At 46.1% G+C, this 25,933-nt stretch overlaps 1 protein-coding gene across 1 annotated transcript in view; it reads right to left on the reverse strand.

The window, feature by feature from the left end:
• LOC109904928 (neprilysin) overlaps positions 1–25,933 on the reverse strand; it is a 68,164-nt gene that overhangs the window by 24,803 nt on the left and 17,428 nt on the right. The window contains 2 exon segments of the mRNA XM_031791230.1: positions 12,506–12,667; positions 12,744–12,779. Coding sequence (XP_031647090.1) covers positions 12,506–12,667; positions 12,744–12,779 — 198 coding nt within the window.

Consider the following 25,933-nt stretch of genomic DNA (forward strand, 5'->3'; position numbering starts at 1 on the left):
CTTAATTGCCCCGCAGCAAAATTTGCCTATATATTAGGTATGATATTGTTTACAATGTGTATTTCATACTATATGGGAGGTTCAAATCTGAGTATAATGCTTGTATGGATGTCAAACCCGAATACATATTCATGCCATTGTCACCAAACTACTGCATTACAGTTAAAAACAACAGACTACTAGGAGAGGACAGAGGACGATTGAATTGGATTGGATTGTGGATAGGTAAACAAAAATGGACACAGTGCTAGAAGAGTAGTGTAGTTTACCATAGACACTCTCCCAGTGGTATGTTGCTATTGGCCACTCAGATACATTAGGGAGCATGTTTCTGTATGCTAATTTCTGTATGCTAGCCTTGCTAACACAAATGGGAGTTAGAATTTAGCAGCCACTTCTTCTAAACCTGAAAAAGGGACAACTTCTAAAATGTTACGGAGAGAAAAACTGCCATCTCTCTCCAAATGGGACTTTCGCAACCACATAGTGGGCCTGTAACAATACAATCAATCATGACAGATTTTACAACTAGCCACTGGCCTTCTAGGCAGAGTCGCAAAGAAAAAGCCACATCTCAGACTGGCCAATAAAAAGAAAAGATTAAGTTGTGGAAAAAGAACACAGACACTGGACAGAGGAACTCTGCCTAGAAGGCCAGCATCCCGGAGTCGCCTCTTCACTGTTGACGTTGAGACTGGTGTTTTGCGGGTACTATTTAATGAAGCTGCCAGTTGAGGACTTGTGAGGCGTCAGTCTCAAACTAGACACTCTAATGTACTTGTCCTCTTGCTCAGTTGTGCACCGTGGCCTCCCACTCCTCTTTCTATTCTGGTTAGAGACAGTTTGCATTGTTCTGTGAAGGGAGTAGTACACAGCGTTGTACGAGATCTTCAGTTTCATGGCAATTTCTCACATGGAATAGCCTTAAGTTCTCAGAACAAGAATAGACTGACGAGTTTCAGAAGGTTTGTTTCTGGCCATTTTAAGCCTGTAATTGAACTGACAAATGCTGATGCTCCAGATACTCAAGAAGTCTAATGAAGGCCAGTTTTATTCCTTCTTTAAATCAGAACAGCTTTCAGCTGCGTTAACATAATTGCAAATGGGTTTTCTAATGATCAATTAGCCTTTTAAAATGCTAAACTTGGATTAGCTAATGCAACGTGCCATTTTAATTTTTTTTGCCGTTTCCAGCTACAATAGTCATTAACAATGTCTATACTGTATTTCTGATCAATTTGATGTTATTTTAAAGTCGACAAAAATGTTCCTTTTCATAAAAAAAAACAAGGACATTTCAAAATGACCCCAAACTTTTGAACGGTAGTATATATCTCCACTGTATACATGAATCAAGGCAAAGCTTGTTCCTGTTTCAGTCATTTCTTTGGTCATGTTCGGAAGGGTCAAAAAAACAAAGTCTGGTTGACGATAGAGCCTCCCACAATGCAGGTGAGGGCTGCAGGATGAAGTTGGTGAAGAGCAATTGCAGAAACTTGCAGTTGACTGCAGTCAAAAGTGAATAACCTTTGATTTTTTTATAAAGTTCATGCAATCGCCATATCGGCGCAAGTCAGACAATGTTTTTAAACATTGTGATGTCACTGACAGCTGATTGGGCCCTTCCCACAGAGATAACAACCATGTCACCTCCCATTTCCTCACTTCCCTTCCCTTTCTCTAAAGTTCATCCCCATATTTCTACATCTCTCTCTTTTTGGACTTGCACCAGTCTTTCTCCCTCCCCCTCCAGCACAAACAAGGTACAATTAAAAAGCTCACGGTCAATTGGGCAAATTATTGCAGAGTATGCCATACCTGAAACAAAGACAGAGGTGGAAAACTGTCCTACCCACACACAGCTGTGGTTAAGAGCCAAGAGTAGTGCCTCATTAAGCCCGTCAAAACAGTTTGTGCATATATTAATGACAAGAGGTTGTTGTTTTAGTTCATTTTGGTGTGATTTTTTTTCTCCCCCGGCTGTTCGTGCACACAATGGTTTTAAAAGTTAAGATTAAGGCCTCTAGTTGTTAAACAGAAGTGTTCTTTCAGCTCAGATTTACTCAAGAGGCATACACCGCAGCATAGGCCTAGCCTATAGGCCTAGTGATGGTCATTTATTGATGTATTCGTTTCGGGTTTTTAGTTTTTAGTTTAGTTTATTTTTATTTTTACAGGGACAGTGCACATTAATCAACATTTCAGTAAAAGTGCCGGTTTTAGCCAGCCGGCTAATTTTCAACCGCAGTCCCTGGGCAGGTTATTAAAACAATTACAATATAGACAATAGCAACATAGAACAAGCAAGACATAGCAACATAGGACAAGCAAGACATAGCATACAGACAGGACAAGCAAGACGTAGCATACAGACAGAGCAACATAGGACAAGCAAGAAATAGCATACAGACAGAGCAACATAGGACAAGCAAGAAATAGCATACAGACAGAGCAACATAGGACAAGCAAGAAATAGCATACAGACAGAGCAACATAGGACAAGCAAGACGTAGCATACAGACAGAGCAACATAGGACAAGCAAGACATAGCATACAGACAGAGCAACATAGGACAAGCAAGACGTAGCATACAGACAGAGCAACATAGGACAAGCAAGACGTAGCATACAGACAGAGCAACATAGGACAAGCAAGACATAGCATACAGACAGAGCAACATAGGACAAGCAAGACGTAACATACAGACAGAGCAACATAGGACAAGCAAGACATAGCATACAGACAGAGCAACATAGGACAAGCAAGACATAGCATACAGACAGGACAAGCAAGACGTAACATACAGACAGAGCAACATAGGACAAGCAAGACGTAACATACAGACAGAGCAACATAGGACAAGCAAGACGTAGCATACAGACAGAGCAACATAGGACAAGCAAGACATAGCATACAGACAGAGCAACATAGGACAAGCAAGATGTAACATACAGACAGAGCAACATAGGACAAGCAAGACATAGCATACAGACAGAGCAACATAGGACAAGCAAGACATAGCATACAGACAGAGCAACATATGACAAGCAAGACATAGCATACAGACAGAGCAACTAAGGACAAGCAAGACATAGCATACAGACAGAGCAACATAGGACAAGCAAGACATAGCATACAGACAGAGCAACATAGGACAAGCAAGACATAGCATACAGACAGAGCAACTAAGGACAAGCAAGACATAGCATACAGACAGAGCAACATAGGACAAGCAAGACATAGCATACAGACAGAGCAACATAGGACAAGCAAGACATAGCATACAGACAGAGCAACATAGGACAAGCAAGACATAGCATACAGACAGAGCAACATAGGACAAGCAAGACATAGCATACAGACAGAGCAACATAGGACAAGCAAGACATAGCATACAGACAGAGCAACATAGGACAAGCAAGACATAGCATACAGACAGAGCAACATAGGACAAGCAAGACGTAACATACACAGAGCAACATAGGACAAGCAAGACATAGCATACAGACAGAGCAACATAGGACAAGCAAGACGTAGCATACAGACAGAGCAACATAGGACAAGCAAGACATAGCATACAGACAGAGCAACAGGACAAGCAAGACATAGCATACAGACAGAGCAACATAGGACAAGCAAGACATAGCATACAGACAGAGCAACATAGGACAAGCAAGACATAGCATACAGACAGAGCAACATAGGACAAGCAAGACATAGCATACAGACAGAGCAACATAGGACAAGCAAGACGTAGCATACAGACAGAGCAACATAGGACAAGCAAGACATAGCATACAGACAGAGCAACATAGGACAAGCAAGACAGCATACAGACAGAGCAACATAGGACAAGCAAGACATAGCATACAGACAGAGCAACATAGGACAAGCAAGACATAGCATACAGACAGAGCAACATAGGACAAGCAAGACATAGCATACAGACAGAGCAACATAGGACAAGCAAGACATAGCATACAGACAGAGCAACATAGGACAAGCAAGACATAGCATACAGACAGAGCAACTAAGGACAAGCAAGACATAGCATACAGACAGAGCAACATAGGACAAGCAAGACATAGCATACAGACAGAGCAACATAAAACTAAAAACAGCAAGACAAAATTCATAAAAGCAACAAAGTGTTGCTTTTCTTCTGACAGTATTGTTCTGGTGATAATGACGTCTGATAGAGAAAGTATGGAGACTGATTACAATGCAGACCGAACCGATGTCCCCGTACTGAACGGGTCAGTAGTAGGAGTGGGAACTGTGGACGGGTTTGTTGTCATTAAATGAGAGGAGTAGTTTTTCCAAGCACATTCTTTATCTTGAGAAATACTGGACCAAACATCTCAGTTAAAATGGATCTCCTCCGCAGAAACGTCTAAATTAAATCACCAATATTTTAATTTTTTTAATTGACCTTTAGATTAATTTTCACTATTTTGAGGAAGTGTGTACTGGCTGATGTTGCTGCAGCGTCTCAAGAGAGAAACAGTAATACTGACACTCATTTTTTTTTTTTTAAGCTGAAGGTCTTTTAAGGGAGTGAGTGAGTGAGTGAGTGAGTGAGTGAGTGAGTGAGTGAGTGAGTATGTATGTGAGGCACAGATGTTCGTGTCGCCATTGCCGAGGAGACCAAACCTAGTATGTGGGCGGCTTTAGGGTTCCTTTATGACTTTCTATTGCAGTGGAGAACAATGTGAGGCCTCTATGAGCGGTCGCAAACCCTCGCACACACTTAGGCCTACACAAAACATTCAGTACAAACACACACACACACACAAATACAGTACAGGTTATTTACTGCTGTTAACACCTGATGTTAACAGCTGTCCAGGCCAGAGCAGCACCCCGCAGGCAGCTGTAAACAGATACAGGATATGCTGACCAGGCAGAATGGTCCTGAGGTTACTACAGGATGTGACAGGAAACTCCAGACAGACATGGCAGCACACATACAGCATCCCACATCTCTGTCCCGTCAGGATTTCAAATGCAACATTCTTCAATTGGGCACAAAGCACATTTTCATCACGTGTGGATTCAGTGTGCGACAGCAGACCATCAGGACCAATGACAAAACACAACCTTATTTTGCCCTTCTTATCTTTTCATACAGTTTGTTCCTGTGAATTTTGTCTTAACCTTGACTGTTGTTAGCAGACAATTGTCTACCCGTCTGGTACCAGGGTGAGCTTTTCTTCTGACAGTATTGTTCTGGTGATAATGACATCTGATAGAGAAAGTATGGAGACTGATTACTGTAATTCAAATCAGAGACATAAACCTGAGAATCAAAAACAGACGTTTTTTGGGGGGGTAAATCAGGCTTTGGCAGTGGACAATCATGCCCATTCGTCTCAGACAAATTAGGATCCCCCAAGAGGACTCTACCTCTGATTTACAGTACGCTTTAAAAAGCCATACAAGTTAATCACAGATACTTGAGACGTCAAAAGATGGAAAGGAGGAGAAGAGGTGGAAAGCATAACCGAGGGAGTCAGATGAGAGGAGGGCAATGAAGTGGAACAGGAAGACAGTAAAATAAGCTAAAAGAGAAGGGTGAAAGTCCATATTTCCACCCATCTGTAGACACATGTGTACCATTATTCCAGACTAATTTTGGATGAAGAAAATCATTTTCTACACTGTAGGGGGATTTTTAGAGGGTAACCCCCTCTGCCATTAACCCAATGTTCCCCGGTAGGCCGTCATTGTAAATAAGAATGTGCTTAACTGACTTGCCTAGTTAAATAATGACTACCGACCCGTAGCACTCACGTCTATAGCCATGAAGTGCATTGAAAGGCTGGTCATGGCTCACATCAACACCCTTATCCCAGAAAACCTATACCCTCTCCAATTTGCATACTGTCCCAACAGATGATGCGATCTCTATTGCACACCTGGACAAAAGGAACACCTACAGGTGAAGTCGGAAGTGTGCATACACCTTAGCCAAATACATTTAAACTCAGTTTTTCACAATTCCTGACATTTAATCCTAGTAAAAATGCCCCGCCTTAAGTCAGTTAGGATCACCACTTTATTTTCAGAATGTGAAATGTCAGAATAATAGCAGAGCGAATTATTTATTTAAGCTTTTATTTCCTTCATCACATTCCCAGTGGGTCAGAAGTTTACATACACTCAATTAGTATTTGGTAGCATTGCCTTAAATTGCTCAACTTGGGTCAAATGTTTTGGGTAGCCTTCCACAAGCTTCCCACAATAAGCTGGGTGAATGTTGGCCCAGTCCTCCTGACAGAGCTGGTGTAACTGAGTCAGGTTTGTCGGCCTCCTTGCTCACGTGCGCTTTTCAGTTCTTCCCACAAATTTTCTATATGATTGAGGTCAGGGCTTTGTGATGGCCACTCCAATACCTTGACTTTGTTGTCCTTAAGCCATTTTGACGCAAATTTGGAAGTATGCTTGGGGTCATTGTCCATTTGGAAGACCAATGTGACCAAGCTTTAACTTCGTGACTGATGTCTTGAGATGTTGCTTCAATATATCCACATAATTTTCCATCCTCATGATGCCTTCTATTCTGTGAAGTGCACCAATCCCTCCTGCAGCAAAGCACCCCCACAACATGATGCTGCCACCCACGTGCTTCACGGTTGGGATGGTGTTCTTCGGCTTGCAAGCCTCCCCCTTTTTGCTCCAAACATAACGATGGTCATTATGGCCAAACAGTTGTATTTTTGTTTCATCAGATCAGAGGACAAAAAGTATGATCTTTGTCCCCATGTGCAGTTGCAAACTGTAGTCTGGCTTTTATGGAGGTTTTGGAGCAGTGGCTTGCTCCTTGCTGAGCAGTCTCATGTTATGTCGATATAGGACTAGTTTTACTGTGGATATATATACACTTTTGTACCCGATTCTTCCAGCATTTTCACAAGGTCCTTTGCTGCTGTTCTGGGATTGATTTGCACTTTTGCACCAATGTACATTCATCTCTAGGAGACAGAACGCGTCTACTTCCTGAGCGGTATGACGGCTGCGTGGTCCCATGGTGTTTATACTTGCGTACTATTGTTTGTACAGATGAACGTGGAACCTTCAGGCGTTTGGCAATTGCTCCCAATTATGAACCAGACTTGTAGAGGTCTACAATTTATTTTCTAAGTTCTGGGCTGATTTTCCCACAATGTCAAGCAAAGAGGCACTGAGTTTGAAGGTAGGCCTTGAAATACATCCACAGGTACACCTCCAATTGACTCAAACGATGTAATGTAGAGTATCAGAAGCTTCTAAAGCCATGACATAATTTTCTGGAATTTTCCAAGCTGTTTCCAAGCCATTGGAATTGTGATACACTGAATTATAAGTGAAATAATCTGTCTATAAACAATTGTTGGAAAAATTACTTTCGTTTTGCACAAAGTAAATGTCCTAACTGACTTGCCAAAACTATAGTTTGTTAACAAGAAATTTGTGGAGTGGTTGAAAAATGAGTTAATGATTCCAACCTAATTGCATGTAAACTTCATGTAAACTTCAGACTTCAACTGTATGTGAGAATGCTGTTCATTGACTACAGCACAGCGTTCAACACCATAGTGTCCTCAAAGCTTATCACTAAGCTAAGGACCCTGGGACTAAACACCTCCCTCTGCAGCTGGATGCTGGACTTCCTGACGGGCCGCCCCCAAGTGGTAAGGATAGGTAACAACACATCCGCCATGCTGATCCTCAACACGGGGACCCCTCAGGGGTGCGTGCTCAATCCTCTCCTGTACTCCCTGTTCACTCATGACTGCATGGCCAGGCACAACACCAACACCATCATTAAGTTTGCCGATGACTCAACAGTGGTAGGCATGATCAGCGACAACGATGAGACAGCCTATAGGGAGGAGGTCAGAGACCTGGCCGTGTGGTGACAGGATAACAACCTCTCCCTCAACGTGATCAAGATAAAAAGGAGATGATTGTGGACTGCAGGAAGAGGACCAAGCACGCCCCCATTCTCATCGACAGAGCTGTAGTGGAACAGATTGAGAGCTTCAAGTTCCTTGGCGTCCACATCACCAACAAGCTATCATGGTCCAAACACACCAAGACAGTTGTGAAGAGGGCACGATAACGCCTATTCAGGAGATTAGGCATGGTTCCTCAGATTCTCAAAAAGGTCTACAGCTGCACCATCGAGAGCATCCTAACTGGTTGCATCACTGGCTGGTATGGCAACTGCTCAGAAGCCGACCACAAAGTGCTACAGAGGGTAGTGAAAAATGATCAAAGATTCCAGCCACCCTGGTCATAGACTGTTCACTCTGCTACCGCACGGCAAGCGGTACTTGAGCGCCAAGTCTAGGTACAAAAGGCTCCAGACGGGGGGGGGGGGGGGGGGGGGGGGGAGTCAATATCAAAAGTAACAGTCAGTATCGGGTGTGGCCACCAGCTGCATTAAGTGCTGCAGTGCATCTCCTCCTCATGGACAGGTCCCAGACGTGCTCAATGGGATTGCTCTTCGCTGACCATGGCAGAACAATGACATTTCTGTTTATGGTTCATTGAACAAGCATGGGAAACAGTGTTTAAACCCTTTACAATGAAGACATGAAGTTATTTTGATTTTTACGACTTATCTTTGAAATACAGGGTCCTGAAAAAGGGACGTTTCTTTTTTTGCAGAGTTTACAATTTGACTTGGCACACGTGCAGGGACATACATTTATCCAATGTAATCAGACAGACCGCCGAGCCCCCACCACCACATCCTTCAGGTGTAAGGGAAGCCTTCCTGTCAATCTACTGTCAAGATGGTGCTAACCAGATGGTGTTAACGCCTCCAACTATTCTAAGGTCTATTCTGTGCTGCTGCTCCAGTTTCAACTGTTCTGCCTTATTATTATTATTCGACCATGCTGGTCATTTATGAACATTTGAACATCTTGGCCATGTTCTGTTATAATCTCCACCCGGCACAGCCAGAAGAGGACTGGCCACCCCACATAGCCTGGTTCCTCTCTAGGTTTCTTCCTAGGTATTGGCCTTTCTAGGGAGTTTTTCCTAGCCACCGTGCTTCTACACCTGCATTGCTTGCTGTTTGGGGTTTTAGGCTGGGTTTCTGTACAGCACTTTGAGATATCAGCTGATGTACGAAGGGCTATATAAATAAATTTGATTTGATTTAAGGTCGGGATTTCATCAGATCAGATGACACTTTGTCCTCTATGCACTTAAAAAAATATATATATATGTTCCTGCGTTGGCAGTAAATGCTGCAGATAGATGACACCATTAACCACAGTGACTATTCCTAGAGCCCGTTTTTCCCTGAAGGACAAGCTGCTGTAACCCCAGCAAATCCTCCAACCACACAAACACCAGCCACCACCCCTACCTCCCTGACCAACAGATCCACACCCAGCCCCCTCTCGCTCCTACCTCCCTGACCAACAGATCCACACCCAGCCCCCTCTCGCTCCTACCTCCCTGACCAACAGATCCACACCCAGCCCCCTCTCGCTCCTACCTCCCTGACCAACAGATCCACACCCAGCCCCCTCTCGCTCCTACCTCCCTGACCAACAGATCCACACCCAGCCCCCTCTCGCTCCTACCTCCCTGACCAACAGATCCACACCCAGCCCCCTCTCGCTCCTACCTCCCTGACCAACAGATCCACACCCAGCCACCACCCCTACCTCCCTGACCAACAGATCCACACCCAGCCCCCTCTCGCCCCTACCTCCCTGACCAACAGATCCACACCCAGCCCCCTCTCGCCCCTACCTCCCTGACCAACAGATCCACACCCAGCCCCCTCTCGCTCCTACCTCCCTGACCAACAGATCCACACCCAGCCCCCTCTCGCTCCTACCTCCCTGACCAACAGATCCACACCCAGCCCCCTCTCGCTCCTACCTCCCTGACCAACAGATCCACACCCAGCCCCCTCTCGCTCCTACCTCCCTGACCAACAGATCCACACCCAGCCCCCTCTCACCCCTACCTCCCTGACCAACAGATCCACACCCAGCCACCACCCCTACCTCCCTGACCAACAGATCCACACCCAGCCACCACCCCTACCTCCCTGACCAACAGATCCACACCCAGCCCCCTCTCGCTCCTACCTCCCTGACCAACAGATCCACACCCAGCCCCCTCTCGCTCCTACCTCCCTGACCAACAGATCCACACCCAGCCCCCTCTCGCTCCTACCTCCCTGACCAACAGATCCACACCCAGCCCCCTCTCGCTCCTACCTCCCTGACCAACAGATCCACACCCAGCCCCCTCTCACCCCTACCTCCCTGACCAACAGATCCACACCCAGCCCCCTCTCGCTCCTACCTCCCTGACCAACAGATCCACACCCAGCCCCCTCTCGCTCCTACCTCCCTGACCAACAGATCCACACCCAGCCACCACCCCTACCTCCCTGACCAACAGATCCACACCCAGCCCCCTCTCGCTCCTACCTCCCTGACCAACAGATCCACACCCAGCCCCCTCTCACCCCTACCTCCCTGACCAACAGATCCACACCCAGCCCCCTCTCGCTCCTACCTCCCTGACCAACAGATCCACACCCAGCCCCCTCTCGCTCCTACCTCCCTGACCAACAGATCCACACCCAGCCCCCTCTCGCTCCTACCTCCCTGACCAACAGATCCACACCCAGCCCCCTCTCGCTCCTACCTCCCTGACCAACAGATCCACACCCAGCCCCCTCTCGCTCCTACCTCCCTGACCAACAGATCCACACCCAGCCCCCTCTCGCTCCTACCTCCCTGACCAACAGATCCACACCCAGCCACCACCCCTACCTCCCTGACCAACAGATCCACACCCAGCCACCACCCCTACCTCCCTGACCAACAGATCCACACCCAGCCCACTCTCGCTCCTACCTCCCTGACCAACAGATCCACACCCAGCCCCCTCTCACCCCTACCTCCCTGACCAACAGATCCACACCCAGCCCCCTCTCGCTCCTACCTCCCTGACCAACAGATCCACACCCAGCCCCCTCTCACTCCTACCTCCCTGACCAACAGATCCACACCCAGCCCCCTCTCACCCCTACCTCCCTGACCAACAGATCCACACCCAGCCCCCTCTCGCTCCTACCTCCCTGACCAACAGATCCACACCCAGCCCCCTCTCACTCCTACCTCCCTGACCAACAGATCCACACCCAGCCCCCTCTCGCTCCTACCTCCCTGACCAACAGATCCACACCCAGCCCCCTCTCACCCCTACCTCCCTGACCAACAGATCCACACCCAGCCCCCTCTCGCTCCTACCTCCCTGACCAACAGATCCACACCCAGCCCCCTCTCACTCCTACCTCCCTGACCAACAGATCCACACCCAGCCCCCTCTCGCTCCTACCTCCCTGACCAACAGATCCACACCCAGCCCCCTCTCACCCCTACCTCCCTGACCAACAGATCCACACCCAGCCCCCTCTCGCTCCTACCTCCCTGACCAACAGATCCACACCCAGCCCCCTCTCACCCCTACCTCCCTGACCAACAGATCCACACCCAGCCCCCTCTCGCTCCTACCTCCCTGACCAACAGATCCACACCCAGCCCCCTCTCGCTCCTACCTCCCTGACCAACAGATCCACACCCAGCCCCCTCTCGCTCCTACCTCCCTGACCAACAGATCCACACCCAGCCCCCTCTCACCCCTACCTCCCTGACCAACAGATCCACACCCAGCCCCCTCTCGCTCCTACCTCCCTGACCAACAGATCCACACCCAGCCACCACCCCTACCTCCCTGACCAACAGATCCACACCCAGCCCCCTCTCGCTCCTACCTCCCTGACCAACAGATCCACACCCAGCCCCCTCTCACCCCTACCTCCCTGACCAACAGATCCACACCCAGCCCCCTCTCGCTCCTACCTCCCTGACCAACAGATCCACACCCAGCCACCACCCCTACCTCCCTGACCAACAGATCCACACCCAGCCCCCTCTCGCTCCTACCTCCCTGACCAACAGATCCCCACCCAGCCCCCTCTCGCCCCTACCTCCCTGACCAACAGATCCACACCCAGCCCCCTCTCGCTCCTACCTCCCTGACCAACAGATCCACACCCAGCCCCCTCTCGCTCCTACCTCCCTGACCAACAGATCCACACCCAGCCCCCTCTCGCTCCTACCTCCCTGACCAACAGATCCACACCCAGCCCCCTCTCGCTCCTACCTCCCTGACCAACAGATCCACACCCAGCCCCCTCTCGCTCCTACCTCCCTGACCAACAGATCCACACCCAGCCCCCTCTCGCTCCTACCTCCCTGACCAACAGATCCACACCCAGCCCCCTCTCGCTCCTACCTCCCTGACCAACAGATCCACACCCAGCCCCCTCTCGCTCCTACCTCCCTGACCAACAGATCCACACCCAGCCCCCTCTCACTCCTACCTCCCTGACCAACAGATCCACACCCAGTTCTCACACCTCCCTGAAAAACTCACTGAATCCACACTGCGCCATGCTACAAGACTTTCAAACCTTTGAGGACCACCTCCAGTTCGTCTTGTAGGATGTCGAAGGTGCTGTATCGGGAGCTGGTCTCTGGGATGATGTTCTTCTTCAACCAGCCTCCACAGGCGTACTGGTAGAAGTTGTCACACGGGTCCACATTGGCATCCATGTTCTCTATCAGACGAGACGCTGCACACAGACAAATACAGCTCATATTCTACCTGTGTGTGTGTGTGTGTGTGTGTGTGGATGGATGTATATTTACCTGCCTGAGTGCAGTCCGCCGTGGTGCAGACACCATCTAAAAAGGGAGAAAAAAATATATAAACCAAACAAGTTTATTCATTACTGCCAACTTAAAAGGAGAATTGTTTTTTTACAACCAGATCTCTATTTTTGATGTAATGGCATGTTATAGAAGCGTCCAAACACCTTTTTGTGATTTCACTTGGTTTTCAAGAGACTTGAGCGATACCTCTGTCCATTCTAGCAGCAGGCTACACGGAGAATGGAACTGCTGGATAGCAGAACGCTTAGGTCGCACAAACAGGAATATAACGCTGCGGATAAAGTTCAGAATGACAATTTCATGTGTATAACATCTTAAGGTCTGCATCACTATACTGAGAGCGTTTCCGTTTCTAAATGGACGGGGTGTTTATATGGTCTCAGAGCCCCCGTACTGCACGGAAAAAAAATATATTAAGTGTCCGGACACTTCTATAACATGAGACTTACATCAATAATAGAGATTTGGTTGTTTAAAAAAATATACATCACATTTAAAAAAACATATACTTTAAGCACTCTAAATGTATATTACATCTAGATAAATTGAAGATGGATCACACTGTCACAAACCTCACGGTACTACAGGAAGTAGATGCACATTTAAGTGGACGGAACTGAATGAACAATGTTTGACTTGGTTAAATGGCTGAATGAACAGTTGGCTCCGGAGAGCGCTTCATGGTTTATTTGTAATGAATGTTTGGCATAATCTACATATAATCCTTGTTGATCCCCCTTCTAGGAAATAACCAGGAGGGAAATCATGAACAATGCTTTGGTTTCCTGTGCTGTAATGAAGGGATTACAATAGAACAGGGTTCTTGGTGAATGTTTTGGTTTTTGCACTACCACTACACAGCTGATTCAAATACCCAACTCATTATCAAGCTTTGGTCATTTGAGTCAGCGGTGTAGTTCCAGGGGGAAAACAACATCATTCCTTTTCTCTGCTAATACGCTAATGTTGATAGTGATGTTCAATTAAAAAAAAGTAACAGTTAAGTAGATGTTTTAAACATGAATGCAATGGTGGGTGGGCTCCAAACCAGACTTGGCAAAAATAATGAATTACTCTTTCAGGCTGTTCTGTCAAACTCATTAGCTGCGTTTACACAGGCAGCCCAATGCTGATATTTCTCACTAATTGCTCTTTGACCAATCTGATCAGCTCTGAAAAAGATCTGATGTGGAAAAATCTGCAGTGATTGGTCAAAAGACCAATAAGTGTAAAAAAGAATAATGAAATCTGAATTGGGCTGCCTGTGTGTTAGCGCTATAGACTCCTAGGGGCGTCCCTGGCCTTAACCCAATGCAAACGCTGCATTTTTGGGTCAGCCTTCTGTGGCTAATTTCAGTTTTGATTATCACAAAATGATCACCCCACACACACTGTACTGTCCTCCTCGGGCTGTGTTCAACCGTAATTAGACAGACAGCTAAACTCCATTCAAAAACCATGAGTCAGAATTAGGCTTTCTCCAAACCTCCAGTATTTAATGAAATGGTGTGAAACTTCAAAGAATACAGAATAATACAATGAACATATAGTTCAGACATTACCCATGGTGCAACATAACGTATAGTAGAATGCTTAGGTAAAAGCTGTATCCAATAAGCATATTGAAATGAACAATGTTCTAAATTCAAACACTGCCCAAATAGACCTGTATGCTTGCGTAAGGCATGAAGAGATCCCATAGACCTGTATGCTTGCGTAAGGCATGAAGAGATCCCATAGACCTGTATGCTTGCGTAAGGCATGAAGAGATCCCATAGACCTGTATGCTTGCGTAAGGCATGAAGAGATCCCATAGACCTGTATGCTTGCGTAAGGCATGAAGAGATCCCATAGACCTGTATGCTTGCGTAAGGCATGAAGAGATCCCATAGACCTGTATGCTTGCGTAAGGCATGAAGAGATCCCATAGACCTGTATGCTTGCGTAAGGCATGAAGAGATCCCATAGACCTGTATGCTTGCGTAAGGCATGAAGAGATCCCATAGACCTGTATGCTTGCGTAAGGCATGAAGAGATCCCATAGACCTGTATGCTTGCGTAAGGCATGAAGAGATCCCATAGACCTGTATGCTTGCGTAAGGCATGAAGAGATCCCATAGACCTGTATGCTTGCGTAAGGCATGAAGAGATCCCATAGACCTGTATGCTTGCGTAAGGCATGAAGAGATCCCATAGACCTGTATGCTTGCGTAAGGCATGAAGAGATCCCATAGACCTGTATGCTTGCGTAAGGCATGAAGAGATCCCATAGACCTGTATGCTTGCGTAAGGCATGAAGAGATCCCATAGACCTGTATGCTTGCGTAAGGCATGAAGAGATCCCATAGACCTGTATGCTTGCGTAAGGCATGAAGAGATCCCATAGACCTGTATGCTTGCGTAAGGCATGAAGAGATCCCATAGACCTGTATGCTTGCGTAAGGCATGAAGAGATCACATAGACCTGTATGCTTGCGTAAGGCATGAAGAGATCACATAGACCTGTATGCTTATGTAAGGCATGAAGAGATCACATAGACCTGTATGCTTATGTAAGGCATGAAGAGATCACATAGACCTGTATGCTTATGTAAGGCATGAAGAGATCACATAGACCTGTATGCTTATGTAAGGCATGAAGAGATCACATAGACCTGTATGCTTATGTAAGGCATGAAGAGATCACATAGACCTGTATGCTTATGTAAGGCATGAAGAGATCACATAGACCTGTATGCTTATGTAAGGCATGAAGAGATCACATTTAGCAAGTGATTCTATCTGCCAGATCGTCCCGCTGTGGTTATGCAAAGTTACAGCACAATTACATAGGTTTTATTTCTAATGTCCCTTGTCTGTTACGAAGGTTGACTTAAATTACATTTGAACTCATTCTGACGATTGTTTGTGGGGTTTGTCGTTCAGTGGGTTGAAATTTGAGACAAAATATCCACAGGAAAGCATAATTAAACCGACTTCAAAACTCAGGTCTCTGTGTGTGGCAATGAAGATTTGTTTGCTCGTGCACAAGACAATGATACACGCAGGCGATGCATACCACCCACAGTATTGCAGGCGATGCATACCACCCACAGTATTGCAGGCGATGCATACCACCCACAGTATTGCAGGCGATGCATACCACCCACAGTATTGCAGGCGTTTACATGGTTTTGAGCATGTGTCAGGTCATAGAAATGTTAACTCCAGTTCCTCGCTCCAAGTTTGGTAAATAATGCTTTCCTGTGGACATTTCGTTTCAAATTTTAACCAACTGAAGGACCAACTGCACAGACAACCGGTAGAGTAAGTTCAAAATGTAATTATATTCAACATTCTGTCTTGAAAAAGGAAACTTTCCACAGTTTTGTTATTTCAGATTGAATCCCAAGAACTGGTATCACAGTCTGATTTATTAGGCAAGCTGCTACTCAGCAAAACAACTGACATAAAACACAAACAACAACATCCTCTGTAGAAAATAACTTCTGATACAGCAAGATGAACATACAGACAACGTGTTAGACTTACAGACAATGCTTTGGCAGGCAGACACAACAAGGATGGCTAGAGATACCCCGGAGTACATGTTCCTGTGATGAAATGTGGTCACCTGATCCCAATGGAGCACAGAAGTACCATAGAATACATGCAGTTAACGAGGTGTAGTAGAACAAACATTCAGCAGGTGGCGCTAGAAATCGCACCATAATGGAGGCAGAACACACACAGAGCAGCGCGGCGACTCTCGTGGTAAACTAGCTCCCTGTTTGCATCCTGCCTGCTGTGACTGTTTACAAAATGGATCCACTATAGTTGGCTAGGCAAGATTTCTGGACTATTATCAAAACCAATAAACCCGAAGCACGTTTTGGGGCTTGTTCAGTGGCTTTTTACCATATTTTTTGCTTAACCTCTCTGGGATATTTGGGATGCTTAGCGTCCCACCTGGCCAAAAGCCAGGGGAAATGCAGAGCGCCAAATTCAAATAAATGACTATAAAAATCAAACTTTCATTAAATCACACATGTAAGATATCAAATAAAAAGCTACACATGTTGTGCCAACATGTCAGATTTCAAAAAGGCTTTTCGGCGAAAGCAAACTATGCTATTATCTGAGGGTAGCACCATAGTAAACAAAGAGAGAAAACATATTTCAAACCCTGCAGGCGCGACACAAAACGCAGAAATGTAAATATAAATCATGCCTTACCTTTGACGAGCTTCTTTTGTTGGTACTCCAATATGTCCCATAAACATCACAAATGGTCCTTTTGTTCGATTAATTCCGTCCATATATATCCAAAATGTCCATTTATTTGGTGCGTTTGATCCAGAAAAACACCGGTTCCAACTTACGCAACTACAAAATATCTAAAAATGTACCTGTAAACTTTGCCAAAACATTTCAAACAACTTTTGTAATACAGTTTTTTAAAAGTATATAATCTATAAAATTGAAGACGGGATGATCTGTGTTCAATACAGGAAGAAAACTAATTTACGCTACCTTTCTGGTCACCCGCCTCTAACAGTACACTTGAAGTGACCCTCGTTTTGAACATGGCTACTTCTTCATTACACAAAGGAAAAACCTCAACCATTTTCTAAAGACTCGTGACATCCAGTGAAAGCAGTAGGAACTGCAAGAAGGTCCCTTAGAAATCTGGATTCCCAATGAAACCTCATTGAAAAGTGTGACCTAAAAAAAAGAATCTGAATGGTTTGTCCTCGGGTTTCATCTGCTACAGAAGTTGTGTTACACTCACAGACATGATTCAAACAGTTTTAGAAACGACAGGGTGTTTTCTATCCAAATCTACTAATAATATGCATATCTTATCTTCTGGGGATGAGTAGCAGGCAGTTGAATTTGGGCATGCATTTCATCCGGACGTAAAAATACTGCCCCCTGTCACCAAGAAGTTTAAAAGGGCAACACCAATGTCTACCATGGGTGGCTGGTGGCACCTTAATTGGGGAGGATGGGCACCTAGTAATAATATATGCCATTTAGCAGATGCTTTTATCCAAAGCGCCTTATAGAAGTGACTGCATCCATTTTAAGTATGGTTAGTCCCAGGAATTGAACCCACTATCCTGACGTTGCAAAATCCGTGCTCTACCATCACCACGCTTGACTGTTGGTATGAGGTTCTTACTGTGGAAGGCAGTGTTTGGTTTTTACCAGACATAATGGGACCCACGTCCTCCAAAAAGATGACTCAAGTTTGCCAAAAAGCACCTTGAAGCTCCTGGATGGTCGTCAAGACTCTTGGAGGAATGTTCTATGGACAGATCAGTCAAACTTTTTGGACGAAATGAGTCCCATTATGCCTGGCCAAAACCAAACACTGCATTCCACAGTAAGACCCGTATACCAACAGTCAAGCATGGTGGTGGTAGGGTGATGGTTTGGGGTCAGCATGGTGGTGGTAGGGTGATGGTTTGGGGTCAGCATGGTGGGGGTAGTGTGATGGTTAGGGGTCAGCATGGTGGTGGTAGTGTGATGGTTTGGGGTCAGCATGGTGGTGGTAGTGTGATGGTTTGGGGTCAGCATGGTGGTGGTAGTGTGATGGTTTGGGGTCAGCATGGTGGAGGTAGTGTGATGGTTAGGGGTCAGCGTGGTGGAGGTAGTGTGATGGTTTGGGGTCAGCATGGTGGTGGTAGTGTGATGGTTAGGGGTCAGCATGGTGGTGGTAGTGTGATGGTTTGGGGTCAGCATGGTGGTGGTAGTGTGATGGTTAGGGGTCAGCATGGTGGTGGTAGTGTGATGGTTAGGGGTCAGCATGGTGGTGGTAGTGTGATGGTTTGGGGTCAGCATGGTGGTGGTAGTGTGATGGTTTGGGGTCAGCATGGTGGTGGTAGTGTGATGGTTTGGGGTCAGCATGGTGGAGGTAGTGTGATGGTTTGGGGTCAGCATGGTGGTGGTAGTGTGATGGTTTGGGGTCAGCATGGTGGTGGTAGTGTGATGGTTTGGGGTCAGCATGGTGGTGGTAGTGTGATGGTTTGGGGTCAGCATGGTGGTGGTAGTGTGATGGTTTGGGGTCAGCATGGTGGAGGTAGTGTGATGGTTTGGGGTCAGCATGGTGGTGGTAGTGTGATGGTTTGGGGTCAGCATGGTGGTGGTAGTGTGATGGTTTGGGGTCAGCATGGTGGTGGTAGTGTGATGGTTTGGGGTCAGCATGGTGGTGGTAGTGTGATGGTTTGGGGTCAGCATGGTGGTGGTAGTGTGATGGTTTGGGGTCAGCATGGTGGTGGTAGTGTGATGGTTTGGGGTCAGCATGGTGGTGGTAGTGTGATGGTTTGGGGTCAGCATGGTGGTGGTAGTGTGATGGTTTGGGGTCAGCATGGTGGTGGTAGTGTGATGGTTTGGGGTCAGCATGGTGGTGGTAGTGTGATGGTTTGGGGTCAGCATGGTGGTGGTAGTGTGATGGTTTGGGGTCAGCATGGTGGTGGTAGTGTGATGGTTTGGGGTCAGCATGGTGGTGGTAGTGTGATGGTTTGGGGTCAGCATGGTGGTGGTAGTGTGATGGTTTGGGGTCAGCATGGTGGTGGTAGTGTGATGGTTTGGGGTCAGCATGGTGGTGGTAGTGTGATGGTTTGGGGTCAGCATGGTGGAGGTAGTGTGATGGTTTGGGGTCAGCATGGTGGAGGTAGTGTGATGGTTTGGGGTCAGCATGGTGGTGGTAGTGTGATGGTTAGGGGTCAGCATGGTGGTGGTAGTGTGATGGTTTGGGGTCAGCATGGTGGTGGTAGTGTGATGGTTAGGGGTCAGCATGGTGGTGGTAGTGTGATGGTTTGGGGTCAGCATGGTGGTGGTAGTGTGATGGTTTGGGGTCAGCATGGTGGTGGTAGTGTGATGGTTTGGGGTCAGCATGGTGGAGGTAGTGTGATTGTTTGGGGTCAGCATGGTGGTGGTAGTGTGATGGTTTGGGGTCAGCATGGTGGTGGTAGTGTGATGGTTAGGGGTCAGCATGGTGGTGGTAGTGTGATGGTTTGGGGTCAGCATGGTGGTGGTAGTGTGATGGTTTGGGGTCAGCATGGTGGAGGTAGTGTGATGGTTTGGGGTCAGCATGGTGGAGGTAGTGTGATGGTTTGGGGTCAGCATGGTGGAGGTAGTGTGATGGTTTGGGGTCAGCATGGTGGTGGTAGTGTGATGGTTTGGGGTCAGCATGGTGGAGGTAGTGTGATGGTTTGGGGTCAGCATGGTGGAGGTAGTGTGATGGTTTGGGGTCAGCATGGTGGTGGTAGTGTGATGGTTTGGGGTCAGCATGGTGGTGGTAGTGTGATGGTTTGGGGTCAGCATGGTGGTGGTAGTGTGATGGTTTGGGGTCAGCATGGTGGTGGTAGTGTGATGGTTTGGGGTCAGCATGGTGGTGGTAGTGTGATGGTTTGGGGTCAGCATGGTGGAGGTAGTGTGATGGTTTGGGGTCAGCATGGTGGTGGTAGTGTGATGGTTTGGGGTCAGCATGGTGGTGGTAGTGTGATGGTTTGGGGTCAGCATGGTGGAGGTAGTGTGATGGTTTGGGGTCAGCATGGTGGTGGTAGTGTGATGGTTTGGGGTCAGCATGGTGGAGGTAGTGTGATGGTTTGGGGTCAGCATGGTGGTGGTAGTGTGATGGTTTGGGGTCAGCATGGTGGAGGTAGTGTGATGGTTTGGGGTCAGCATGGTGGTGGTAGTGTGATGGTTTGGGGTCAGCATGGTGGAGGTAGTGTGATGGTTTGGGGTCAGCATGGTGGTGGTAGTGTGATGGTTTGGGGTCAGCATGGTGGAGGTAGTGTGATGGTTTGGGGTCAGCATGGTGGTGGTAGTGTGATGGTTTGGGGTCAGCATGGTGGTGGTAGTGTGATGGTTTGGGGTCAGCATGGTGGTGGTAGTGTGATGGTTTGGGGTCAGCATGGTGGTGGTAGTGTGATGGTTTGGGGTCAGCATGGTGGTGGTAGTGTGATGGTTTGGGGTCAGCATGGTGGTGGTAGTGTGATGGTTTGGGGTCAGCATGGTGGAGGTAGTGTGATGGTTTGGGGTCAGCATGGTGGTGGTAGTGTGATGGTTTGGGGTCAGCATGGTGGAGGTAGTGTGATGGTTTGGGGTCAGCATGGTGGTGGTAGTGTGATGGTTTGGGGTCAGCATGGTGGAGGTAGTGTGATGGTTTGGGGTCAGCATGGTGGTGGTAGTGTGATGGTTTGGGGTCAGCATGGTGGTGGTAGTGTGATGGTTAGGGGTCAGCATGGTGGAGGTAGTGTGATGGTTTGGGGTCAGCATGGTGGAGGTAGTGTGATGGTTTGGGGTCAGCATGGTGGTGGTAGTGTGATGGTTTGGGGTCAGCATGGTGGTGGTAGTGTGATGGTTAGGGGTCAGCATGGTGGAGGTAGTGTGATGGTTAGGGGTCAGCATGGTGGAAGTAGTGTGATGGTTTGGGGTCAGCATGGTGGTGGTAGTGTGATGGTTAGGGGTCAGCATGGTGGAGGTAGTGTGATGGTTAGGGGTCAGCATGGTGGAGGTAGTGTGATGGTTTGGGGTCAGCATTTATTTTTATTTTTTTATTTAACTAGGCAAGTCAGTTAAGAACAAATTCTTATTTTCAATGACTGCCTAGGAACAGTGGGTTAACTGCCTGTTCAGGGGCAGAACGACAGATTTGTACCTTGTCAGCTCAGGGATATGAACTTGCAACCTTTCGGTTACTAGTCCAACGCTCTAACCACTAGGCTACCCTGCCGCCCCAGCATGGTGGAGGTAGTGTGATGGTTTGGGGTCAGCATGGTGGAGGTAGTGTGATGGTTTGGGGTCAGCATGGTGGAGGTAGTGTGATGGTTTGGGGTCAGCATGGTGGAGGTAGTGTGATGGTTAGGGGTCAGCATGGTGGTGGTAGTGTGATGGTTTTGGATGCTTTGCTGCCTCAGGACCACTTGCCTTAATAAAAAGGAACCATGAATTCTGGTCTGCAATAGAGAATATCAGGCCATCTGTCTGCCTGTGAGCTGAAGGGCAGCAAGACAATAATCCAAAACACACAATCAAGTCTACATGAAAATGACTAAAAAGCAACATATTTGATGTTTTGGAATGGCCTAGTCAAAGTCCAGACCTAATCCCAATTGAGATGGTTGTGGCAGGACCTGAAACGGGCATATCATGCTTGAAAAAAAACTAAAAAGTTCTGCATGGAAAGGTGGGAAAAGGTTTCTCCACAGCGACATGAGAGCCTGATCAACAACTACAGGAAGTGTTTGGTTGGAGTCATTTTCAGCTAAAGGTGGCACAACCAAGTAACTGAGCGTAAGGGGGAGAAAAGAAGAAGAAAAAAATCACAGGGGCATTGCATAACTTTGTTTATGAAATATGTATGTCATTGTTGTGATATTTGTTCACTCAGGTTCTCTTTATCTAAGATTAGGTTCTGTGTTGAAGATCTGATTTTTACCTTTATTTAACTAGGCAAGTCAGTTAAGAACAAATTCATATTTTCAATGACAGCCTAGGAACAGTGTTCAGGGGCAGAACGACAGATTTGTACCTTGTCAGCTCGGGGGTTTGAACTTGCAACCTTCCGGTTACTAGTCCAACACTCTAACCACTAGGCTACGCTGCCGCCCCTGATAACATTCAGTATCAAAAATAAGCAAAAGTAGAAAAAAATACTTTTTCACAGCATTGTACAGCATCGACCTCTGTGCCAAATGTGGTTTACTGTGGAGTCCATACTTTCAACTCGGGCCCCACGCCACTATTATACAGAGAGATAATCTGTCATGTTTGTGGTAACTAGTTCATGAAAAGTCCTGAAATTTCAGAAGGATAAAATAAAAAGGGTTTCAAAATGACGACACCCTTCATGGCTAACTAGAACCCTGTTGAAATCATTTATTTTCATAAAACATAACTCGAATTTATAGCCCAGTGTCAAAACATCAAATTCATAATCAATATACTGGAATAGGTTATAATTTGAAAACGTGACATAAAAATGGACTACACATACAGTTGTCTCACTTGTGTCCTGTCAGATGACTACCTGTCAGATGACTTCCTGTAATTAACGTACTCCTCGCCTCATTAGTTAGCCGATCGCCCCAGCTCGAAAGCTAAAAGAGGCTTGAGGAGGGCGGTCACGTGTGTTTTTGAGGCAGAGGTCCCGAGTTCACGCCAGGTATTGGATGAGTTTGAGAGGAAGTGCTCCTCGCTAAGCAAGCAGTGTGATGTCCTTTACACATGCAAATGAATCACACACATTGATATTCTATTGAAATCAATGGAACAGGGACAATTTGCTGCTGCTACTCTTTTAAAACAGACAAACCACAAAGAGCTTGGGTATACTAAATATATACACACTGCCCCACCTGTAGTGGTCGTCTCCTTCTGGGACAATTTTTACAGCATATGGTCAATACGAAAAAAAGAAACGCAACACTTTTGAGATGGGAAAATTTCAACAAATCATCTCTCCACTGGTAGTTCTAAATAGGGACAGGTGTTGGCTCTCATTTGACTGACAGTTTGACTGTCAAATCCGACTATTTGTTTGTGGTCAACTACTTTTATAATGAGCTGATGTTCCCTTTTGCCATTTGGGTTTGAAAATGACAACAGCGCTGCCATGGAGAGTCGCGTATGAAAAATCAACAGTACTTAACCAAAGATATGAATTTGTTTAAAAGAAAACAATTTAGGGTCATCGTGGGGACGATAACGGTTTACATTAATATCACCACTCTGAAGTTAAAAAAATCAAATTAAAATAAAAAAGGATGTGTAATTACCACTCAGTTTTGTGGTGAAAATGAGAGCTTGCAAAATATATCCTGAACAAAAATAAACATAACATGTAAAGTGTTGGTCTCATGTTTCATGAGCTGAAATAAAAGAATGTTCCATATGCACAAAAAGCTTATTTCTCTCAGATTTTGTTTACATCCCAGTTAGTCAGCATTTCTCCTTTGCCAAGATAATCCATCCACCCGACAGGTGTGGCATATCAAAAAGCTGATTAAACAGCATAATAATTACACAGGTGCACCTTGTGCTGGGGATAATAAAATGTGCAGTTGTCACACAACGCATTGGCACAGATGCCTCAAGTTGAGGGAGTGTCCAATTGACATGCTGACTGCAGGAATGTCCACCAGAGCTGTTGCCAGAAAATGTAATGTTAAATTATCTACCATAAACTGCCTCCAACGTCGGTTTAAAGAATTTGGCAGTACGTCCAAATCGGCCTCACAAACGCAGACCATGTGTAAACACGCCAGCTCAGGACCTCCATATCAGTACTGAGGATTATTTCGCTCTTCAATAAAGCCCTTTTGCTGGGAAAAACAAATTCTGATTGCTCCCAAGTGGGTGGGCCTGGCTGCCAAGTGGGTGGGCCTGGCTGCCAAGTGGGTGGGCCTGGCTGCCAAGTGGGTGGACCTGGCTGCCAAGTGGGTGGACCTATGCCCTCCTCTGTGCACCCCTGCCCAGTCATGTGAAATCCGTAGATGAGGGCCTAAAATTTATTTCAATTGACTGATTTTCTTATGAACTGTAATGCAGTAAAATCTTTTAAATTGTTGCGTTTATATTTTTGTTCAGTATAATACATAGAAAAATGTCCACATTAAAGAAATTAGCCCAATATATAATAATTTTATATAGCAATGAATAACAATAAATATAACCAAAAAAAAGTTAATGGACAGCTACAGTTTTCTTCCAGAGACGTTTAGGACAACTAAGATGGTAACCTATGAAACTAAGATGGTAGCCTATGAAACTAAGATGGTAGCCTATGAAACTAAGATGGTAGCCTATGAAACTAAGATGGTAGCCTATGAAACTAAGATGGTAAACTATGATTAAAAAATAAGCTATTTCATCTAACATATCCAGGAATTGCTGATTTATATTGATGTGCAACCTGTCAAAATAGGATCCAGAATTATCCGAATTTGTTTTTTGCTCTTCAGAGAATTTGCCGCCATCTTTGTGCATATTGGCCTGTAGGCTGATTATACACTACCTGAGGAAGTGGGAACTCAAAACAATTAGCTAGATTGCCAACTCTAAATATGATATTGTTGCTATATAGCCACGATGGCTAATTGATTAATCTAAAATCAGTCAAATGTAGGCTTATGTCCTACAAATACTTTCCAACAATAGTCCTAGGTTACCTACTCACTGCAAAATGGCATGCTCTGCCCCATTCTGCGGATGCATCAAAACCACACTAGGCTACAGCCTACTCCGGTTGTGAAGTGGCACTCACAAAAAGCTCTCTGTAACTAGAACAACAGTAGTTGCTTTGAAAACTGTATTTTTCCCCACAATTGCATTTGAGCAAAGGTCATACGCTTGTTTCTTCTCATAATGCATCTCTCCCTCCTCTGTGAGCACAATGGGGAGAGGGAGTGAGAGTGGCTCACTCACACAGCAGTCGACAGTTAAACAGTGACAAGGCTGATACTTTCATAGCAGGCATCATCAACGCTCCATATGCTATGACCAAATCATGGTTTTAAATCTACAGGAACGTTATGAAGCAAAATAACAGATAATTCCCGACATACTTCAGTAAGAAGGTAACGTCTGTAATTTTCGGTTAATCTGAGACTTGTCAGAACCTGGCTATGGGTTGCAGGGGGGAAAGTGAGAGGTCGGAGAGAGACAACAAATTCAAAGACATCCTATTTCTCTGTCCTCAAGGGGAGAGAGAGAGAGAGAGACAAATAACTAGACTGTTATTTACTACTAAACTCCACACTAGTGTTGTTTTACATTTCATAAAGCAGTTTGTGTTTCTTAAATCAGGCAAAGCTAAAGAGCAGGCTGGTGACTGGTGGTTTCAGACGAGCCTGCCTGTCAACACTCATTGCTTGCTCACCAGCTGATGTATGCTGCATGTGCCAGGTGTGGAGCGTCTTTTCCAATGCTAGAGAACAGAACCCGTCGCTGCTGCGCACACACACACAGTGCTAATATTCTGCTTATCATTGTAGCCTATCCAGTCCAAGTGCAAATAGTCATGAGAAGGAGGTCTGAGTCGCCAATGGTCAAGAAGGATGACCTGGCCTCCACAATCACCTGACCTCAACCCAATTGAGATGGTTCAGGATGAGTTAGACCGCAGAGTGAAGGAAAAGCAGCCAACAAGTGCTTAGTATATGTGGGAACTCCTT

Source organism: Oncorhynchus kisutch, linkage group LG15, assembly GCF_002021735.2.
Source record: "Oncorhynchus kisutch isolate 150728-3 linkage group LG15, Okis_V2, whole genome shotgun sequence".
In the NCBI taxonomy this organism is placed as follows: Eukaryota; Metazoa; Chordata; class Actinopteri; order Salmoniformes; family Salmonidae; genus Oncorhynchus; species Oncorhynchus kisutch.